This window comes from Bombina bombina, chromosome 6 (assembly GCF_027579735.1).
Source record: "Bombina bombina isolate aBomBom1 chromosome 6, aBomBom1.pri, whole genome shotgun sequence".
Lineage (NCBI taxonomy): Eukaryota > Metazoa > Chordata > Amphibia > Anura > Bombinatoridae > Bombina > Bombina bombina.
This window is the reverse complement of record NC_069504.1, coordinates 395444615-395464608: the sequence shown is the minus strand read 5'-3', so window position 1 is coordinate 395464608 and position 19994 is coordinate 395444615. Positions and strand designations below refer to the sequence as shown.

Below are 19994 nucleotides of genomic sequence, written 5' to 3'. Positions count from 1 at the left end.
ATACACCGCACACTGCATCAAATTGATCTGCCTGGCTGTCGTCCCAGAAGGAAGCCTCTTCTAAAGATAATGCACAAGAAAGCCTGCAAACAGTTAGCTGAAGACAAGCAGACTAAGGACATGGATTACTGGAACCATGTCCTGTGGCCTGATGATACCAAGATAAAAACTTATTTGGTTCAAATGGTGTCAAGTGTGTGTGGCGGCAAACAAGTGAGGAGTACAAAGACAAGTGTGTCTTGCCTACAGTCAAGCATGGTAATGAGAGTGTCATGGTCTGGGCCTACATGAGTGCTGCCAGCACTGGGGAGCTACAGTTCATTGAGGGAACTATGAATGCCAACTTGTACTGTGACATACTGAAGCAGAGCATGATCCCCTCCCTTCGGAGACTGGGCCGCAGGGCAGTATTCCAACATGATAACGACCTCCAAGATGACCACTGACTTGCTAAAGAAGCTGAGGGTAAAGGTGATGGACTGGCCTAGCATGTCTCCAGACCTAAACCATATTGAGCATCTGTGGGGCATCCACCAGCTCTGTGATGTCATCATGGAGGAGTGGAAGAGGACTCCAGTGGCAACCTGTGAAGCTCTGGTGAACTCCATGCGCAAGAGGGTTAAGGCAGTGCTGGAAAATAATGGTGGCCACACAAAATATTGACACTTTGGTCCCAATTTGGACATTTCCACTTAGGGGTGTACTCACTTTTGTTGCCAACAGTTTAGACATTAATGGCTGTGTGTTGAGTTATTTTGAGGGGACAGCAAATGTACACTGTTATACAGGCTGTACACTTACTACTTTACATTGTAGCAAAGTGTCATTTCTTCAGTGTTGTCACATGAAAAGCTATAATAAAATATTTACAAAAATGTGAGGGGTGTACTCACTTTTGTGAGATACTGTATACATATATTTATGTGTATAAAATGTCTGTAAATACAAAAATACATATTTAAATACTGTACACATGTACACACACACACACATATATATATATATATCTCCATATTAGACATGTACATGTATGTTTCTCTATGTTAAAGCCCTTTGTCTGCCTGAGACCTCATATCTTTGAGCCGTTATAACTTTTTTGTGGAATATTTTGTGTGAATTGTTTTAATTATATGGTGTTATTATGAGTGTAACTGTACTTTCTTTGTAATGTATTTTTGATGTGTTTTGTGCAACGTTTTTGTTTTGCGAAACAAGTTACCAGAGCTCTGAGGATGCAGTAAACATTCTAGCGTAAATCATGATTGCGCTCAAGCGATCACGTTTACTTTCAACTTGTAATACCATTGGGGGAGCGCAAACCCCAGTGATAACCCCTTATTGCTTGCGCTTAACTGTTAGCGCTCCACTCGTAATCTGGCCCTAAATGTTTTGAAAATGCCCTGAAAACAGCAGTATAAATGATATAGTGTTCACTATTGCACAGATGCTCAAAAATTCTGTCTTAAGTGGCATTTAGTACAACACACATACTGAATATTAAATAAAGTACAGGTAACAGTACCATGTTTTCTTGTGTTAGCTATTAACACAAACATTGCACCTTATATAGCTCTATTTCACTCATGAAGCCAGAATCATAGCCAATCGATACAGATTCTAGTACACAATAACCAATATAAAAATAAAGTTTAGAGAGTTTCTAAAACCTAACTGATTAAAAGAACACACTTTTATAAATGCATCACTAAAATATTCATTTGACAGGTATAGCCAATCTGACACGCGTCATGCTCAGACGCAATACCACAGAAGACTCTTAGGAGTCTGTAGCAGATCAAATTGGTTTTATCGGTCACCAAATGAATATTTGTATGATTAATGAAATACTAATAAAATATTTGTTAGATTATTTCCTACACTCTTTACTATATGAGAGTCAACGTTCTACTTTTCATTTCTAGCAAATGGCCTCCTTCAGTCTAGATCAGGGGTTTTCAAAGTCTTAGGCGGTGGCCTCCCCTCTGAAGATATTTACAAGACAGCACCTTCCCATAATAGATGTTACTTTATTTTTTTTTCTTTAAAGAAAATATTTAGTTTTAATTTGGGGGATTACATCTGATCCAGGGTTTACACACAGCTATTAAGGGCTAATTCTGCACAACCAAAAAGAGTGCTTCACTCATGTTTCAATATACACTTTGCTACTTCTGTGTTAAAGCAAGTTACTGATCAAGACAACAAACGTAATGCAGCGTCTGAGCGATTTCAGCTTAAGTGACTTTCTTCCACCTACATCCTACCCTTTGCTTTAACCCCCCACAAAATGGCAAGTGACATTGTCTGCTCTTAAAAACCATTCTATGTTTTTGGCAAAGTCAACTGCTGCTTGTGGTTCCCAAAAGAGGTGTCACTGCTCCCGCTCCTCCCCATATAGGGTCTAGCGCTCCCTTGGCGAGGCCTGCCTCACACTTTGAAAACTACTGGTCTAGATGGAGTATACAGTAGGGGTAGCTTGTCATGTGGATGGATTCGATACACCTCATAACAGGAGCTGTCAAAGATCGGAGAGCAGTCAGAAGAAGGCGAAGAAGAGACAGAGCTGAGGTGGATACCCTACAAAGGTAACTTTATTTATTAAAGTTGCCTCTTACCCATTAAAGAAATAATTAGACTGATATTGGAGGAATGAGAAGTATATAAATAATACAGCTGATAATGTAGAATAAGTGACAGTAATAAAGCTGTTTATAAGTTGCTTCAAGATGGACTTATTTTGATTGTTGCATGCTTTAGTGTTCTACACTTGCGTTGCACAATTATATACACAACATTAGATCAGCATATTTTGAGCTAGCATAAGCCTTTAATTCAGTTTTGGTAAGTGTACCAATGGATCTCTTAAAAGAACATTACATTCAGAGCTGGCATATAAGATTTAAATACAAAGGTGGTCTGTAAATATAGCAATGTACGTATATGACCAGTTGAAGACAATTTTAAGAAACACTAGCAAAAATAAAAATACGCCCTGAATGCTTTGTATTGCTCAAGGTTGCTTTACCTTCTTGCGAGGTCGCAATTTCTCCCTCCAGTCTCTCAGTATGTTGAGGTGGTTCTCATCCAAGCTCTTCAACTTCTGTGTTTCATGTTCCACCAAGAGGTGACACTTCTCATTCTACAAAACAAATGTAGTGTGTAGTGAAAAGAGTGAACAGTGGGAGTGAGAAGAATATGTCAGAATGGAAAGTTCTCTTCTACTACTTACTGCCCTGGAACACGGTAGTAAAACATAACCAGCAGGCTGTATGTCAGATATATTACTGATTATAATCCCTTACTATACAAACACACAAGACCTTAAAGGGATATGAAATGCAATTTTTTTTTGTGCGTTTCAGACAGAACATACAATTTTAAAAAAAGTCTCAAATTTACTTCTATTAATAAATTTGCTTTGTTCCCAAGGTATTCTTTGTTAAAGAGATACCTAGGTAGATGTAAGGAGCACTACATGGCAGGAAATAGTGCTGCCATCTAGGGCTCTTCCAAATGGATAACATTGTTGCAAAACTGCTGCCATATGGTGCTCCCATTTTTAAACTCCCATTTTTAAACAAATGATAACAAGATAACAAAGAAAATTTGATAATAGAAGTAAATTAGAAAGTTGTTTAAAATTACATGTTCTGTTTGAGTCATGAAAGAAAAAAATTGGTTTCACGTCCCTTTAAGCAACACTACCCATTTTACAATAGACACTGTACAAATCACTGCTATACATCCTTGCTTGGTTCCAGTTTGGTTACCTGCATCTGCTGCAGATCTCTGCTGTTGCTTTCACACTGGGCTTGCATTTCCATCATCAGATGTTCATGTTTCTGCTGTTGCTGTTGTCGCTCAGCCTTTTGTCTTTTCTCCTCCTGCTGGGCAAACTGCAAAAAAACCACACACCAATTAATACGCAGCGAAAGACAACAAATTAAAATAATATGCAAAGTAGAATACAGCATTATAAAGACTTGGCAGAATGCAGGAGGGTTGCTACAAGGAAAAAAGTTAATTTATTTCTGTGCCCGAGAAGCATTTTCTTTCAGAACCTAGCAAAATGTGAGACTTATAATTCCCGTCATTGGTCTATACATGTCTTCATAGTATAATTCACATCATTGGTCTATACATGTCTTCATAGTATAATTCACATCATTGGTCTATACATGTCTTCATATTAAACTTCACGTCATTGGTGTATACATGTCTTCATATTATAATTCCCGTCATTGGTCTATACATGTCTTCATATTATAATTCACGTCATTGGTCTATACATGTCTTCATATTATAATTCACGTCATTGGTCTATACATGTCATCATATTATAATTCCCGTCATTGGTCTATACATGTCATCATATTATAATTCACGTCATTGGTCTATACATGTCCTCATATTATAATTCACGTCATTGGTCTATACATGTCTTCATAGTATAATTCACATCATTGGTCTATACATGTCTTCATATTAAACTTCACGTCATTGGTGTATACATGTCTTTATATTATAATTCCCGTCATTGGTCTATACATATCTTCATATTATAATTCACGTCATTGGTCTGAACATGTCTTCATATTATAATTCACGTCATTGGTCTATACATGTCGTCATATTATAATTCCCGTCATTGGTCTATACATGTCTTCATATTATAATTCCCGTCATTGGTCTATACATGTCTTCATATTAAACTTCACGTCATTGGTCTATACCTGTCTTCATATTAAAATTCCCGTCATTAGTCTATACATGTCTTCATAGTATAATTCACGTCATTGGTCTATACATGTCTTCATATTATAATTCCCGTCATTGGTCTATACATGTCTTCATATTATAATTCCCGTCATTGGTCTATACATGTCATCATATTATAATTCCCGTCATTGGTCTATACATGTCATCATATTATAATTCACGTCATTGGTCTATACATGTCATCATATTAAAATTCCCGTCAGTCTATACATGTCATCATATTATAATTCACGTCATTGGTCTATACATGTCTTCATATTATAATTCCCGTCATTGGTCTATAAATGTCTTTATATTATAATTCACATCATTGGTCTACACGTCTTCATATTATAATTCACGTCATTGGTCTATACATGTCTTCATATTATAATTAACGTCATTGGTCTATACATGTCATCATATTATAATTCACATCATTGGTCTATATATGTCATCATATGATAATTCATGTCATTGGTCTATACATGTCTTCATATTATAATTCCCGTCATTGGTCTATACATGTCTTCATATTATAATTCCAGTCATTGGTCTATACATGTCTTCATATTAAACTTCACGTCATTGGTCTATACATGTCTTCATATTATAATTCCCGTCATTGGTCTATACATGTCACCATATTATAATTCCCGTCATTGGTCTATACATGTCTTCATATTATAATTCACGTCATTGGTGTATACATGTCTTCATATTATAATTCCCGTTATTGGTCTATACATGTCTTCATATTAAACTTCACGTCATTGGTCTATACATGTCTTCATATTATAATTGACGTCATTGGTCTATACATGTCTTCATAGTATAATTGACGTCATTGGTCTATACATGTCTTCATATTATAATTCCCGTCATTGGTCTATACATGTCTTAAACTTCACGTCATTGGTCTATACATGTCTTCATATTATAATTCCCTTCATTGGTCTATACATGTCTTCATAGTATAATTCACGTCATTGGTCTATACATGTCTTCATATTATAATTCCCGTCATTGGTTTATACATGTCTTCATATTAAACTTCACGTCATTGTTCTATACATGTCTTCATAGTATAATTCCCGTCATTGGTCTATACATGTCTTCATATTATAATTCCCGTCATTGGTCTATACATGTCTTAAACTTCGTCATTGGTCTATACATGTCTTCATATTCTAATTCCCGTCATTGGTCTATACATGTCTTCATATTAAAACTTCACGTCATTGGTCTATACTTGTCTTCATATTATAATTCACGTCATTGGTCTAAACATGTCTTCATATTATAATTCACGTCATTGGTCTATACATGTCATCATATTATAATTCACGCAATTGGTCTATACATGTCATCAAATTAAAATTCCCGTCAGTCTATACATGTCTTCATATTATAATTCACGTCATTGGTCTATACATGTCTTCCTATTATAATTCCCGTCATTGGTCTATACATGTCTTCATATTATAATTCCCGTCATTGGTCTATACATGTCTTCATATTATAATTCCCGTCATTGGTCTATACATGTCTTCATATTATAACTCCCGTCATTGGTCTACACATGTCTTCATATTATAATTCACGTCATTGGTGTATACATGCCTTCATATTATAATTCCCGTCATTGGTCTATACATGTCTTCATATTATAATTCACATCATTGGTCTATACATGTCTTCATAGTATAATTCACGTCATTGGTCTATACATGTCTTCATATTATAATTCCCGTCATTGGTCTATACATGTCTTCATATTATAATTCCCGTCATTGGTCTACACATGTCTTCATATTATAATTCACGTCATTGGTGTATACATGCCTTCATATTATAATTCCCGTCATTGGTCTATACATGTCTTCATATTATAATTCACATCATTGGTCTATACATGTCTTCATAGTATAATTCACGTCATTAGTCTATACATGTCTTCATAGTATAATTCCCGTCATTGGTCTATACATGTCTTCATATTAAACTTCACGTCATTGGTCTATACATGTCATCATAGTATAATTTCCGTCATTGGTCTATACATGTCTTCATATTATAATTCACGTCATTGGTCTATACATGTCATATTATAATTCACGTCATTGGTCTATACATGTCTTCATATTAAACTTCACGTCATTGGTCTATACATGTCTTCATATTAAAATTCCAGTCATTGGTCTATACATGTCTTCATATTAAACTTCACGTCATTGGTCTATACATGTCTTCATATTATAATTCCCGTCATTGGTCTATACATGTCATCATATTATAATTCCCGTCATTGGTCTATACATGTCTTCATATTATAATTCACGTCATTGGTGTATACATGTCTTCATATTATAATTCCCGTCATTTGTCTATACATGTCTTCATATTAAACTTCACATCATTGGTCTATACATGTCTCCATATTATAATTCCCGCCATTGGTCTATACATGTCACCATATTATAATTCCCGTCATTGGTCTATACATGTCTTCATATTATAATTCACGTCATTGGTGTATACATGTCTTCATATTATAATTCCCGTTATTGGTCTATACATGTCTTCATATTAAACTTCACGTCATTGGTCTATACATGTCTTCATATTATAATTCACGTCATTGGTCTACACATGTCTTCATAGTATAATTGACGTCATTGGTCTATACATGTCTTCATATTATAATTCCCGTCATTGGTCTATACATGTCTTAAACTTCACGTCATTGGTCTATACATGTCTTCATATTATAATTCCCTTCATTGGTCTATACATGTCTTCATAGTATAATTCACGTCATTGGTCTATACATGTCTTCATATTATAATTCCCGTCATTGGTTTATACATGTCTTCATATTAAACTTCACGTCATTGTTCTATACATGTCTTCATAGTATAATTCCCGTCATTGGTCTATACATGTCTTCATATTATAATTCCCGTCATTGGTCTATACATGTCTTAAACTTCGTCATTGGTCTATACATGTCTTCATATTATAATTCCCGTCATTGGTCTATACATGTCTTCATATTAAAACTTCACGTCATTGGTCTATACATGTCTTCATATTATAATTCACGTCATTGGTCTAAACATGTCTTCATATTATAATTCACGTCATTGGTCTATACATGTCATCATATTTTAATTCACGCAATTGGTCTATACATGTCATCAAATTAAAATTCCCGTCAGTCTATACATGTCTTCATATTATAATTCACGTCATTGGTCTATACATGTCTTCCTATTATAATTCCCGTCATTGGTCTATACATGTCTTCATATTATAATTCCCGTCATTGGTCTATACATGTCTTCATATTATAATTCCCGTCATTGGTCTATACATGTCTTCATATTATAATTCCCGTCATTGGTCTACACATGTCTTCATATTATAATTCACGTCATTGGTGTATACATGCCTTCATATTATAATTCCCGTCATTGGTCTATACATGTCTTCATATTATAATTCACATCATTGGTCTATACATGTCTTCATAGTATAATTCACGTCATTGGTCTATACATGTCTTCATATTATAATTCCCGTCATTGGTCTATACATGTCTTCATATTATAATTCCCGTCATTGGTCTACACATTATAATTCACGTCATTGGTGTATACATGCCTTCATATTATAATTCCCGTCATTGGTCTATACATGTCTTCATATTATAATTCACATCATTGGTCTATACATGTCTTCATAGTATAATTCCCGTCATTGGTCTATACATGTCTTCATATTAAACTTCACGTCATTGGTCTATACATGTCTTCATAGTATAATTCCCGTCATTGGTCTATACATGTCTTAAACTTCGTCATTGGTCTATACATGTCTTCATATTATAATTCCCGTCATTGGTCTATACATGTCTTCATATTATAATTCACGTCATTGGTCTATACATGTCATCATATTATAATTCACGCAATTGGTCTATACATGTCATCATATTAAAATTCCCATCATAAGTCTATACATGTCTTCATATTAAACTTCACGTCATTGGTCTATACATGTCTTCATATTATAATTCACGTCATTGGTCTATACATGTCTTCATATTATAATTCCCGTCATTGGTCTATACATGTCTTCATATTAAACTTCACGTCATTGGTTTATACATGTCTTCATATTATAATTCCCGTCATTGGTCTATACATGTCTTCATATTATAATTCACGTCATTGGTCTATACATGTCTTCATATTATAATTCCCGTCATTGGTCTATACATGTCTTCATATTATAATTCACGTCATTGGTCTATACATGTCTTCCTATTATAATTCCCGTCATTGGTCTATACATGTCTTTATATTATAATTCCCGTCATTGATCTATACATGTCTTCATATTATAATTCCCGTCATTGGTCTATACATGTCTTCATATTATAATTCCCGTCATTGGTGTATACATGCCTTCATATTATAATTCCCGTCATTGGTCTATACATGTCTTCATATTAAACTTCACGTCATTGGTCTATACATGGCTTCATATTATAATTCACATCATTGGTCTATACATGTCTTCATAGTATAATTCACCTCATTGGTCTATACATGTCTTCATATTATAATTCCCGTCATTGGTCTATAAATGTCAAACTTCACGTCATTGGTCTATACATGTCTTCATATTAAACTTCCCGTCATTGGTCTATACATGTCTTCATATTAAACTTCACGTCATTGGTCTATACATGTCTTCATATTATAATTCACGTCATTGGTTTATACATGTCTTCATATTATAATTCACGTCATTGGTCTATACATGTCATCATATTATAATTCACGCAATTGGTCTATAAATGTCATCATATTAAAATTCCTGTCAGTCTATACATGTCTTCATATTATAATTCACGTAATTGGTCTATAAATGTCTTCGTATTATAATTCCCGTCATTGGTCTATACATGCCTTCATATTATAATTCCCGTCATTGGTCTATAAATGTCTTCATATTATAATTCCCGTCATTGGTCTATACATGTCTTCATATTATAATTCCCGTCATTGGTCTATACATGTCTTCATATTATAATTCCCGTCATTGGTCTATACATGTCTTCATATTATAATTCCCGTCATTGGTCTATACATGTCTTCATATTATAATTCACGTCATTGGTCTATACATGTCTTCATTTTATAATTGCCGTCATTGGTCTATACATGTCTTCATATTATAATTCACGTCATTGGTGTATACATGCCTTCATATTATAATTCCCGTCATTGGTCTATACATGTCTTCATAGTATAATTCACATCATTGGTCTATACATGTCTTCATAGCATAATTCCCGTCATTGGTCTATACATGTCTTCATATTATAATTCCTGTCATTGGTCTATACATGTCTTCATATTATAATTCACGTCATTGGTCTATAGATGTCATATTATAATTCACGTCATTGGTCTATACATGTCATCATATTAAAATTCCCGTCATTAGTCTATACATGTCTTCATATTATAATTCACGTCATTGGTCTATACATGTCTTCATATTATAATTCACGTCATTGGTCTATACATGTCATATTATAATTCACGTCATTGGTCTATACATGTCATCATATTAAAATTCCCGTCATTAGTCTATAAATGTCTTCATATTATAATTCCCGTCATTGGTCTATACATGTCTTCATATTATAATTCCCGTCATTGGTCTATACATGTCTTAAACTTCACTTCATTGGTCTATACATGTCTTCATATTATAATTCCCGTCATTGGTCTATACATGTCTTCATATTATAATTCCCGTCATTGGTCTATACATGTCTTCATATTATAATTCACGTCATTGGTCTATACATGTCTTCATATTATAATTCCCGTCATTGGTATATACATGTCTTCATATTATAATTCACGTCATTGGTCTATACATGTCTTCATATTATAATTCACGTCATTGGTCTATACATGTCATCATATTATAATTCACGCAATTGGTCTATACATGTCATCATATTAAAATTCCCGTCATTAGTCTATACATGTCTTCATATTATAATTCACGTCATTGGTCTATACATGTCTTCATATTATAATTCCCGTCATTGGTCTATACATGTCTTCATATTATAATTCCCGTCATTGGTCTATACATGTCTTCATATTATAATTCCGTCATTGGTCTATACATGTCTTCATAGTATAATTCACATCATTGGTCTATACATGTCTTCATAGCATAATTCCCGTCATTGGTCTATACATGTCTTCATATTATAATTCCTGTCATTGGTCTATACATGTCTTCATATTATAATTCACGTCATTGGTCTATAGATGTCATATTATAATTCACGTCATTGGTCTATACATGTCATCATATTAAAATTCCCGTCATTAGTCTATACATGTCTTCATATTATAATTCACGTCATTGGTCTATACATGTCTTCATATTAAAATTCCCGTCATTAGTCTATAAATGTCTTCATATTATAATTCCCGTCATTGGTCTATACATGTCTTAAACTTCACTTCATTGGTCTATACATGTCTTCATATTATAATTCCCGTCATTGGTCTATACATGTCTTCATATTATAATTCCCGTCATTGGTCTATACATGTCTTCATATTATAATTCACGTCATTGGTGTATACATGACTTCATATTATAATTCCCGTCATTGGTCTATACATGTCTTCATATTAAACTTCACGTCATTGGTCTATACATGTCTTCATATTATAATTCACGTCATTGGTCTATACATGTCATATTATAATTCCCGTCATTGGTCTATACATGTCTTCATATTAAACTTCACGTCATTGGTCTATACATGTCATATTATAATTCCCGTCATTGGTCTATACATGTCTTCATAGTATAATTCACATCATTGGTCTATACATGTCTTCATAGTATAATTCCCGTCATTGGTCTATACATGTCTTCATATTATAATTCCCGTCATTGGTCTATACATGTCTTCATATTAAATTTCACGTCATTGGTCTATACATGTCTTCATATTATAATTCCCGTCATTGGTCTATACATGTCATATTATAATTCACGTCATTGGTCTATACATGTCATCATATTATAATTCCCGTCATTGGTCTATACATGTCATATTATAATTCACGTCATTGGTCTATACATGTCATCATATTATAATTCACGTCATTGGTCTATACATGTCTTCATATTATAATTCCCGTCATTAGTCTATACATGTCTTCATATTATAATTCCCATCATTGGTCTATACATGTGTTCATATTAAACTTCACATCACTGGTCTATACATGTCTTCCTATTATAATTCCCGTCATTGGTCTATACATGTCATCATATTATAATTCACGTCATTGGTCTATACATGTCTTCATATTATAATTCCCGTCATTGGTCTATACATGTCTTCATATTATAATTCCCGTCATTGGTCTATACATGTCTTCATATTATAATTCACGTCATTGGTCTATACATGTCTTCATAGTATAATTCACTTCATTGGTCTATACATGTCTTCATATTATAATTCCCGTCATTGGTCTATACAGGTCTTCATATTATAATTCCCGTCATTGGTCTATACATGTCTTCATATTATAATTCACGTCATTGGTGTATACATGACTTCATATTATAATTCCCGTCATTGGTCTATACATGTCTTCATAGTATAATTCACATCATTGGTCTATACATGTCTTCATAGCATAATTCCCGTCATCGGTCTATACATGTCTTCATATTATAATTCCTGTCATTGGTCTATACGTCTTCATATTAAACTTCAGGTCATTGGTCTATACATGTCTTCATATTAAACTTCACGTCATTGGTCTATAAATTTCTTCATATTATAATTCACGTCATTGGTCTATACATGTCTTCATATTATAATTCCCGTCATTGGTCTATACATGTCTTCATATTAAAATTCACGTCATTGGTCTATACATGTCTTCATATTATAATTCACGTCATTGGTCTATACATGTCGTCATATTAAACTCTGTATACAAAGTAACCATGCACAGGTATTACCTAAACATTAAACCCAAACCCAAATAGGGTATACATTTTTAAAACAACTTTTCAATTTAATTTTATCTCATTTGCTTTATTCTCTTGGAATCATTTTTTAAAAAACATATCTATATAGGCTCAGGAGCTGGGAGCTAGCTGCTGATTGGTGTCTGCACATATATGCCTCTTTGATTGGTTTACTATTTTGAGGAGTGGGCTAACCGGCATGGGCGCCATCTGCACTTAGGACTAGTGGTTAGAGTATCCCCCCATCCCTCTAAGCACAGTGGAAAAGGCCATCACTTCCTTATTCTGAAGCTCTGCACTAGAGCGGGAACAGCTGCAGACTGGTATGTTGTGAAGCTGAAGCCACCTTGTTTTAAAGTAGGTGCTGCAACCGTAGATGCTGCTTAAAAGGACCTTATTATTGAAAACGATGATTTAACAAATTCAACATGCTCTTTTGGGTCTTTATTGTGAAGAAAAGTTATCTTACACTTTATTTTATGTGTTTAACTGCTGGATGTCAAGTACATATCTGATCACTCTTTCCTCTCAGTCACACAACTCACCAATTTCTCATTTTGACTAGTGGATACAGTAATTGGAAATTGATGCTATTGGTAAATATAGGTCATGTGACCTGGAACAGCAGCCAAAACAGTTTGGAGACATTTATTTTACTGATAAGGGAAGGGTGCACAATTCATTTACATATAGACTCTTTTAATGATCTAATTTTGTATTGCTTTAAAAAAAGAAAAAAAGTATTGTATAACAAAGTATTTGTTATTTTAAGATCCAAGGTGTTTTATTTAAAGGGACATGAAACCCAAAATTTTACTTTCATAATTTAGATAGAGAATACAATTTTAAATAACTTTCCAATTTACTTCTATTATTTCATTTGCTTCCTTCTCTTGTTATCATTTGCTGAAAGGTTTATCTTGGCAAGCTCAGGAGCAGCAAAGAACCTAGGTTTTAGCTGCTGATTGGTAGCTGTATATATATATATATATATATACACCGATGGTTATTGGCTCACCCATGTGTTCATCTAGAAACCAGTAGTGCATTGCTGCTCCTTCAACAAATGATACCAAGAGAATGAAACAAATTAGATAATAGAAGTAAATTAGAAAGTTGTGCAAAGTTGTATTCTGTATCTAAACCTTGAAAGAAAAAGTTATGGTTTCATGTCCCTTTAAACTTTTATTAGCACTTACATATTTTTTATATTTTTTATTTTCTCTCTGTATGTCAGGGAACAGATGAGTGTAACACCACACTAATTAAAGTGTGTATTTGTACATATGTCAATGTATCTATGTGTGCCTGTGTATGTGTGTACATATGTCAATGTATCTGTGTGTGCCTGTGTATGTGTGTACATATGTCAATGTATCTGTGTGTGCCTGTGTATATGTGTACATATGTCAATGTATCTGTGTGTGCCTGTGTATATGTGTACATATGTCAATGTATCTGTGTGTGCCTGTGTATATGTGTACATATGTCAATGTATCTGTGTGTGCCTGTGTATATGTGTACATATGTCAATGTATCTGTGTGTGCCTGTGTATATGTGTACACATGTCAATGTATCTGTGTGTGCCTGTGTATATGTGTACACATGTCAATGTATCTGTGTGTGCCTGTGTATGTGTGTACATATGTCAATGTATCTGTGTGTGCCTGTGTATGTGTGTACATATCAATGTATCTCTGTGTGCCTGTGTATATGTGTACATATGTCAATGTATCTGTGTGTGCCTGTGTATATGTGTACATATGTCAATGTATCTGTGTGTGCCTGTGTATATGTGTACATATGTCAATGTATCTGTGTGTGCCTGTGTATATGTGTATATATGTCAATGTATCTGTGTGTGCCTGTGTATATGTGTATATATGTCAATGTATCTGTGTGTGCCTGTGTATGTGTGTACATATGTTAATGTATCTGTGTGTGCCGTGTATATGTGTACATATGTCAATGTATCTGTGTGTGCCTGTGTATGTGTGTACATATGTTAATGTATCTGTGTGTGCCTGTGTATATGTGTACATATGTCAATGTATCTGTGTGTGCCTGTGTATATGTGTACATATGTCAATGTATCTGTGTGTGCCTGTGTATATGTGTACATATGTCAATGTATCTGTGTGCCCCTGTGTATATGTGTACATATGTCAATGTATCTGTGTGTGCTTGTATATATGTGTACATATGTCAATGTATCTGTGTGTGCCTGTGTATATGTGTACATATGTCAATGTATCTGTGTGTGCCTGTGTATATGTGTACATATGTCAATGTATCTGTGTGTGCCTGTGTATATGTGTACATGTCAATGTATCTGTGTGTGCCTGTGTATGTGTGTACATATGTCAATGTATATGTGTACATATGTCAATGTATCTGTGTGTGCCTATGTATGTCTGTACATATGTCAATGTATCTGTGTGTGCCTGTGTATGTGTGTACATATGTCAATGTATCTGTGTGTACCTGTGTATATGTGTACATATGTCAATATATCTGTATGTGCCTGTGTGTACATATGTCAATGTATCTTTGTGTGACTGTGTGTATGTGTTCATGTGGCTGTGCACACATTTGCATGTGCATTTTTGTCAATATATATATTTACATCCGTTTATAAAATGTGTACAGATCAGCGTTAGAAGAGTTTTGGGTTTATGAATATTACATGTGTATCACAGATTTTGTGCTTATTCTTTTGTTTGCTGTGTGCGTGATTGCTTCTGTGTGCATCTGCATGTTTGTGTATGTGCACATCTTTGTGTGTATATTGCCCCATGTTAGTATTTGTATGTCTAACTGTGTTCTTGCATAGCTTTGTATGCTTGTTTTCATAAGCATCAGTTGCACCTGCAGCAGATTCTCCTGCATAGCCAGTTGACAATTATACTTCCAGTTAAAACTGTATATTAAAATCTACAATATAGATTTACTGCAAAAAATACAAAAACTCTCCTTCTGATTAAAATTAATTAAGTTATCCCTGACAGTACTATGGCAATATTAATTTTGGGCATAACTATGCACTTTGAGAATATACACTGCTTTTATATTAGGTTATTTATATATTAGTATGTAGAGATTAGAGTTGCGTGCTAAGGTTGTGTGTGTGTATATATGTATTATACATAAACATATATACGCACACACACAAGAAAATTATATAACATTATAAAATATTACACTGCCCCCACTATATATATAAATATATATGTATATGTGTGTGTGTCCATGGGCGCCTGTGTGTGCATGCACACATTTTAATTTTATGGGGCGAGGGTACATTTTGGAATTTTGACCTGGGAGACAAAATTCTCTAGAAACTGCCCTGGGCAGAGACGTAAGAATTGTAACTTGGTCACTTCATTGTATATGTAAAATAAGGGCCCGCCTATTTCAAATAATATTAAAACAGCGCTTAACTGCGTACTGCTAAGAATTGGAAAAGCCTCTATATTCGTTCAATAGACACTTGGGTAATCAAAACGACCGAGCGTCTATCCTTGGAAGAATATTCTTTTCTAAAGGCGAACACCCTGCGTGCATGTCAAATTTTCATGTTTTATTGTGAAGAATTTTTATATCACGGCACCCCAATATCCAAGCAACCAAATAACAAAACATGATGCTCAGTAAATGGAAGAACACAATCTTCCTTTCCTATCCCCTTCCATTCTTCACTTTTTTTCCCTCTCTCTCCAAGGGGACCGCACCCTATTCACCTCCTTACGCTTTCCCTAGTCCTGTTTCCTGACAACGCTCTTCTAAACTCTATACTTTGCCAATAATTTCATATTAGATCTCTGTTATAGCTATGTTACATTTACAGATTGATCTTGGAATCTAGATCCCTGATTATCTGGCTCTATCTGTACCTAATTGCATATTGTATGTATTTTACTTTGGAGAAACTTAAAGGGACACTGAACCCAAATTTTTTACTTCATGATTCAATTAGAGCATGAAATTTTAAGCAGCTTTCTAATATACTCCTATTATCAATTTTTCTTCATTCTCTTGCTATCTTTATTTTAAAGCAGGAATGTAAATCTTAGCAGCCAGCCCATTTTAGGTTCAGCACCATGGATAGCTCTTGCTTATTGGAGGCTTAGCTCTACCCACCAATAAGCAAGCATAACCCAGGTTCTCAACTAAAAATGAAGATAAATTGATAATAGGAGTAAATTAGAAAGTTGCTTAAAATGTCATGCTCTATCTGAATCATGAAAGAAAAAATTTGGTTACAGTGTCCCTTTAATTAAAAAAAAAAAAAAGTACAGAGAAAGAATTGTAGAACATTTTTCAAACCAAGGGGTAATGCTCCTTTACATGTCAAATTACCACCATAAAATGCATCCTTATGACAGTCTAGTCTACATGGATTTAAAACTGAAGCATTGGAATAAAAGGCCATTTTCACTCCTATAAAACTTTACACATTTGATATCACTTGAAATAATGTCTAATGGCCAAAGATAGTTATTTTATTTTCATATTATTGCCTTTTCAAATGTTTATTGTCTAATAGCTTCATTAATCATTTAAGTTTTGTAAAAAGGGTGGAAAAAAAACAAGCAAAGGAGAGATGACAACCAAAAGAAAGGGGCAACCACAATGGTCTACAGAAAGACATCGGTCAGTTGAAAATGGAAACTAGAAATGAATGAGAGGTAAAGTGGAAAATGTATACAACACCAAACAATGACATGAAAATAAGGAAAACGGGTAAACCTGCAAATACCGAAGTACACGAATAAAGACTTCTAACACCTTCAAAGGTAACAGGCAACTATAGGTCCTTTAGCATTGTTCTCAACAGAAACGCTTGCCAGCCAGCTGGCATTATAAAGTAGCCGGGTAGGGGCTGTACAATACTTTCTAAGATTATAACATTTTCTGCTATTCAAAGCACAAAATAATTTCAGAATTTAACAAATGTATTTAACGATCATTTTTGGAATAGACAATAAAACAATATTAGCTAATTTTAGCTTAATATTGGCTAAAAAATGTAACCACGTGGTCAGTAAAACCAGCCGGGTGGTTTGCCCATTAAAAAAGGCCCTGGGCAGAACTCTATTTATGGAAAAAATTAGAAGCTGCCTCTCTTTCTGCCTAACTCTCTTGAGCAGAAATGCCCATCTCTCTCAGAACAAATATAAAATGTATCTTCACAAACATAATTACACTTGTGTTACCATTGCCACTCAATCACAGCTCCTTATCTCAATTTAAATAAAGTTTTAAGAAAAGAAAAAAAAAAGTAACATGAAGCACTTCTGCAGACTGAGGGACCTCCCATGCAGCTCTTCATGCATAATATGCTGCCTAGTACAAACCATGGATGTCAGGATAAAATTCATCATTGCTATGTACCTGTTTTATCTTTTCCCTCTGCTCAGCAGCACTTCCACTGGAACCGAGGTGGAGGCTCTTCTTATACATGGCCATCCGAGTCTTTGCTTCACCTCTCTGGACTTTTGGCAGACGTGTCTTTTCCTGCTGTTGCCGTAGTCGTAGCTGCTCTATCATGCGCTGGTTATAACGTTGCATCTGTTCTTGCTCCTGGATACGGCAGATATACAATTATTCACAGACTTCAAATATTTTATTATATATACATACACTCACTGAATATATGTTTACTCATAGACTTCTGAATTCACAAATACACTGTCACCAAAATAAATATTTTTTCTTTGGTATATCTAAAAGCTGGCATTTTAAAAAAAATATATTTTTTTTAAAGTAGAGCTATGGGAGTTGTCCTCAAAGACTAGTAAGAAACCTGTCCCTAGAAATGCAGAGACACTTAAAATAGTTCTCTATAGAAATTTTTAATTTAATCATTCACAACTCTGTATAAAGTTTGCATGGAAATATTTTTTTTCTGTAGTGATGCAAAAGATTAATTTTAATATGTAATTTACAGTTTATTGATTAAAATGCAAAGCTTTTCTTGTGGAAACGAGCAGTCAGGCGCATGCTCCCACTCGGTGTAATGGCTTGGTTATACAACATAAAACTAATTTTCCAAGAAATATGGAAGCTTATAGTCAGAATTACAAAAGCTATGCATGTTTATTTTCAATAAAACAAAATTTATGCTTACCTGACAAATTTCTTTCTTTCTTGACACGGTTCACAGATCATCCATTACTGTTGGAAATATCACTACTGGACAGCAGGAGGAGGCAAGTAGCACCACAGCAAAGCTGTTAAGTATCACTTCCCTTACCCACAACCCCCAGTCATTCGACTTAAGGAAAAGAAGAGAAAGAAAATAACACAAGGTGCAGAGGTGCCTGAGGTTTATATAAAAAAAAACTGTCTGAAAACATGGAGGGCTGTGGACTCACTGTGTCAAGAAATAAATACATTTATCAGGTAAGCATACATTTTGTTTTCTTTCTTAAGACACGGTAAGTCCACAAATCATCAATTACTGTTGGGAATCAATACCCAAGCTACAGGACAAAGATGATAAGGAAGGGCAAGACAGGTAACCTAAACAGAAGGCACCACTGCCTGCAGAACCTTTCTCCCAAAAGAAGCCTCAGTCGAGGCAAAAGTATCAAATTTATAGAATTTAGAAAAAGTGTGCAAAGAAGACCAAGTCGCAGCCTTACAAATCTGATCTACAGAGGCCTCATTCTTAAAGGCCCAAGAAGAAGACACTGCCCTAGTGGAGTAAGTTGTAATTCTCTAAGGAGGCTGCTGTCCACTCCTGGAATGCAGAAAAACAACAATTGTGAGCTTTCCTCACTGAACAATCCAAGTCACCTCCTACATGGCTAAGGAACTCTGAGTTCCTCCCTGGTGGTTGATGTAAACAACTGAGGTGATATTGTCTGACTGGAACCAAGCTAAGAACAACAGAGGCAAAGTTATCAGAGCATTATAATCACTCTCAACTCCAAGATATTAAAAAGGAGAGCAGACACTTCCGATTCCATAATCCCTGCGCCTTAAACAAGACCCAGACTGCTTTTCAGCCCAGCAAGTTGGCGTCCGTGGTCACAGCACCCAGGAATATCTCTAGAAGCACGTGCCCTGAGACGGATACTCCTGAGAAACCACTACGGGAGAAAGTCTCTTGACGACTAATCTA

At 34.6% G+C, this 19994-nt stretch overlaps 1 protein-coding gene across 1 annotated transcript in view; it reads right to left on the bottom strand.

The window, feature by feature from the left end:
• The window catches only part of STK10 (serine/threonine kinase 10), a 493300-nt gene that overhangs the window by 16914 nt on the left and 456392 nt on the right, over nt 1-19994 (bottom strand). Inside the window, exons 16-18 of the mRNA XM_053717126.1 lie at nt 18260-18448; nt 3771-3896; nt 3026-3139 (exon numbers count right to left, since the gene is read on the bottom strand). Of these exons, the coding sequence (XP_053573101.1) occupies nt 3026-3139; nt 3771-3896; nt 18260-18448 (429 nt within the window). The remainder of the gene's footprint in view (nt 1-3025; nt 3140-3770; nt 3897-18259; nt 18449-19994) is intronic.